Source organism: Diabrotica virgifera, chromosome 1, assembly GCF_917563875.1.
Source record: "Diabrotica virgifera virgifera chromosome 1, PGI_DIABVI_V3a".
NCBI classification, from domain to species: domain Eukaryota; kingdom Metazoa; phylum Arthropoda; class Insecta; order Coleoptera; family Chrysomelidae; genus Diabrotica; species Diabrotica virgifera.
Window position 1 is genome coordinate 206575273 of NC_065443.1, and position 4880 is coordinate 206580152.

Genomic DNA, 4880 nt, shown 5'->3' on the forward strand with positions numbered 1-4880 from the left:
TCAAACTTCGAGTGTGTTGTTGATGTCTCAACGTTTGATTTACATTTTCCACTAGTTGATTTGTTAATTGTAGAATGTCACACAGGTAATAACAAGTTTTATGTTGCAGTATTATATATTCCAGACAGATTAAAGCTAAATGATTTTAATTTTTTTTTGAAATGTTAGAGGAACTTGAATTATTTAATGACACTGTTATTCTCCTGGGTGACTTTAACATTCCAAAGGATATCGATCAAAATAGGTCTGATGTGAAGACATCGGCAGTGTTAGACTTCATCGGCAGTACATATAATCAGGTGGGAGGTAATTTAGATCGATTGTTATACTGAGTTATATCATCAGATCTGTGTCATGTAAGTCGTGATAATGCACCACTTATTCAAGAAGATTTACATCATCCAGCATTAATGATAAATATTAATGATTTTCAGAAAAAGGAAACCGGTTTTGTGCCTCATTCTAAAATTAAAGATATAATTTTAAAAAAGCAAATTTTCCTTTACTGTATAATTTTGCTGTTTACTTTATGCTAAGATATATGAATTATTATTTGATATGTGTGTACCAATATACAGAAATTATAAACGTCAATATCCTACAATGCGGAAATAATTAGAATGATAAAGTTGAAATCAAAAAATGTCAAATATTATAAGAAAACAGGGAATAGGGTAAGGTGGGGTAATACCGGACAGCGGGGTAATACCGGACTGCGTTGTTTGTGCACGTATCGGCATATTATTGAATTTCGCGCTCATCACAGGCTGACCGTTTAGACATCTGAATCTCAGTTCTCAGTTTAGTCGCTGCCACGTGCTTGCAAAGAGAGTTATCACAAAAATTACAAAATTTAGTGTGTGATTATATGAATTAACTGATTTTAAAGGTGAGTATTGACCATTTCTATTATAAGAAATTGATGAGATTACGTGCAAAGTCATAGCTTACGCAGTGTATTTTACGTATCTTTAAGTAGTTTTATTCATTACTTCCTCTAATAATTACTACCGAACATATGCATAAATATGTCGTTTAGGGGTAATGCCGGACACTGTGTCCGGCATTACCCCAGCTCCGGTTTGAACTATTTATTGTATTGGGAGATAGGTACATGCAAATACCTGCTGTTGTTTTATTATGATGGAATATTGGAAAGTGGATATAAATATAGTTAATAGGTAATAATTCATAATTACCTACATTTATAATTATTTGTCAACATTTTTTATAAATTTTTGTAGTTTTTGTTTCCCATTACAATTAAAACAAAATCTAATATAGTTAATGACATGTATGTGACATTTACATATTAATTCTTTGTAGACCTGAAGAAGATCCTATTCGTGATCAAAACATTGGCAATAAAAATAACTCAACAAACATACCTACAGTATTTATATCCAGTTTCTGCGATTCCATCATAATATTTATTATTGGATACAAAACAGTAAACACTGTTATTTTAATTTACAGATGCCGCGGAATTATAAAAGAGTCACCGAAAAAGCTTCGTGGAGAGAGGAGGAGTTGCAAGGAGCACTCCGTGCTATACAGAATGGTATGTCGTTAAGAAAAGCTGCAATAAAATTTTCAATTCCAAAATCTACGTTACACGAACGACTTAAAAATGGCACTGCCCCTTCTGGACCTTCCTTGGGCCGAAAGCCAGTTTTTTCAGTTGAAGCCGAAAATGCACTTGCTGTTCAAATTAAGAAGCTGGCAAAAGTTTTTTATGGAATAACTCCCCAGAAAGTACGAAGATGTGCTTTTGGATTTGCACAATCAAACAACATCCGAGTCCCCTTTAATAAAGAAAGAAAAATGGCTGGTAAAGACTGGGAAAGGGGCTTCATATCTCGTCACAATATTACGTTAAGGAAACCAGAAGCAACCAGCATTAACAGAATTACAGCTTTTAGTCGCAATGAAGTTACCATTTTTTTTAACAATTTATCCAGACTTATGGAAAAATATGCATTTTCACCCAATAAAATTTATAATTGCGATGAAACTGGGGTCACTACTGTACAACGCCCACCAAAAATATATGCAGAAAAAGGTCAGAAGCGTGTTGGATTTGTTACAAGCTGGGAAAGGGGGAAAACAACCACAGCGATGTGTGCCGTCAACGCTACAGGAACCTATATACCTCCCATGTTTATATTTGCTCGCCAAAGAATGGCGTCCCATCTTCAACGAAACGGTCCCCCAGGTGCCCTTTACACATGCTCAAAAAATGGGTGGATTACAGAGGACATATTTCTTACTTGGTTACAACATTTTCAAGCATTTGTAAAAGCATCCAAAGAAGATCCAGTTCTTTTAATCATGGACAATCATAGCACTCACTGCACGTTACAAGCATATAATTTTTGTAGAGATAACGGTATTGCTGTTCTGACAATCCCTCCACATTCATCACATCGCCTTCAGCCACTCGATGTGAGCTTTTACTTTCCTCTAAAGACCGCATTCAACTCTGAATGTTCCAAATATTTGACCAGCCATCCAGGGGAGAAAATCACGCCTAGTGAGATTGCTGAATTATTTAATTTAGCATTTAGTAGAGTGGCAACCCCGGAAAAGGCTATCAAGGGATTTAAAGAGACAGGTATTTTCCCCTACAACCCTGACGTATTCACAGATGAAGATTTTGCTCCTGCAGAAACCCTTCAATCCACTGTTTCTGATGCACTTCAAGAACCTACCCAAGCAGAAAAACTACTCAAAACAAATGAGACTACCCCTGAAAAAAATAGTAGTGTGAATGAGACAGAATTAAAAAATGTTTCCTTTGCCGAGATAATTCCTCTACCATCTTGTTCTCACGAAAATGTTGTAAAGAGACAAAATAAGGCAAACAAGCAACACTCTATTGTATTTACGTCAACACCGCTAAAAGAAGAGCTAGAAAAAAAAGAAGAGAAGAAAAATAAAAAGACAACAATCAAATCAGATAAGGCTAAAAGAAATGTATTTGTGACACAGGAGGGGTCTACATTAAGACAAAAATCAAAGCGAACAAAAATTGCCTTAAACTATAAAATATGTGAAGAAGGAGAAAGTGAGATAGAGGATGATGACGATGTTAGGGACAAGAACATTACCGAAGACATTTGCATTTTGTGTGGAGAATTTGGCAAGAACAGTGAACTTTGGCTAAGATGTGTGTATTGTGGTCATTGGGCACACAATAGGCATGTTCTAACTCTCCAAAAGACAAAAAATTTATTTGCGACTTTTGTTTGTAAAAGGTGTCCGTCATTACCCCAACATAGAGGGTAATACCGGACAGTGACAACTTTTTTTATATGTATATTTTTAATTTTGTATTGTAATTTTAAAAAGTTTTTTTAATCAAAATTTGTAGACTAACATGCGTTCTTCATTTTTGCTTAGGTTTAAAATTTTAATGTCGTCTAATAATAAAATAAATTCTAATTATCTTTAAGTGTACGCCATTACCCCACCTTACCCTACACTTTATATGAATGAATTTAAAAGGTTGCGAAAAATAATAAAACAAATGATTAAAACTGTATATAACGCTTATCTTGAAAAAATTCAGAATAGTATTTCTAACGAATCTAATAATTTCTGGGCATAATATATGTTCATGCAAAGAATAAAATTTTACAACTTTCACTAGAATCCCAGGTGAAATTTGTTACAACGGCGATGCATTTAATAATCCTCACGATATAATCCATGCTTTTAAGATGTTTTTTGAAAAAGTGTATTTACCTGTCGATAACAATGCATTTGATAATCAAGAATGTAGAGATATCTATTTGCCCACTATTAATTTAAGCGAATTTCAAGGAAACGAAATTTTAGTAGCATTTAAAAAAATTAAAAATAAAATGACATATGGACCGGATAATATTCTAGCATTTTTAATCAAAGATTGTTCTCAGGTATTTGTAAAGCCACAAAAAATTTTTAACTTATCAATAAAAACCGAAACTTATCCCGAACTGTGGAAAAATGCAAAATGCCCTGTATTCAAAAACGGAACGAAAGCTGATGTATCCAATTACAGACCGGTATCTTTCTCTCCAATTTTTCAAAGGTCTTCGAAGTAACTCTATATAAGGGTAGCGTATATACCCTTCTGTTATGGCGTTTGGCGTTTTTATTTTTCTAAGGCGTTTGACAAGGTTGATCACAAATAAGGTAGGTGCACCAAAGGTGGCCATAGTTAAGTGAAAATAACTATTAAAATATGTAAACAATCTTTTCTTATTTTGCTGCTTTGGTAATAAGTTAGCAGTACTGTTAGCTAAAATAACATCCGTACATAAGTTCGCTTTTAAATATTTATGATCATAAAATAATTAAAAAACTATGTAGTTACATGTGGGCCATCTTAGGAACAGGTTGTTTCAAAACTGGCCCATGAGTAGAGCCTAAGGTGGCCCACGCAAAGTTTTGCCTTTTTAGAGGGCCTAGTGAGGTACTGATAGATAAACACATTAAAAGGAAAAATAGAAATAATATTTTACAAAATTATTAAATTTAATACAGTCACCAACATTGTAAAAATTGTAAACTTACATTATAAAAGGTAGAAATAATTTTATGAAGTAGTGTTTGTGTTTAACTTTTGGAAACCCACTAACAACGTCTTTACAAGTCCAAACAAGACGAACACTGGAAAAAGGGAATTTTGTCCTGCTTTGTGAGCCCTTCACATTTTTCGTGTACATAACGGTAACACTGATTACAAAGCCTCATGTCCGTTACACGCAGGGACGCGCCGTCCATATGGGCAAGCTCGTGCGGCGCACGACGGCGCCAAGGTGTTTAAAGCGCTCTTTGAGTCAGCAAAGTTAAATAAATATTCAATTCAAAATTAAATAATTTTTGAAGCTTTA

The 4880-nt window shown here is 34.1% G+C and overlaps 1 protein-coding gene across 1 annotated transcript; it reads left to right on the forward strand.

Annotated features, from left to right (window-relative positions):
* Positions 1-788: 788 nt before the first annotated feature.
* On the forward strand, positions 789-3488 carry LOC126881929 (tigger transposable element-derived protein 4-like). The gene is made up of 2 exons (XM_050646669.1): positions 789-889; positions 1477-3488. Exon 2 carries the CDS (start codon positions 1477-1479, stop codon positions 3286-3288), a length of 1812 nt encoding a protein of 603 aa, XP_050502626.1. The 5' UTR covers positions 789-889; the 3' UTR covers positions 3289-3488.
* Positions 3489-4880: the final 1392 nt, after the last annotated feature.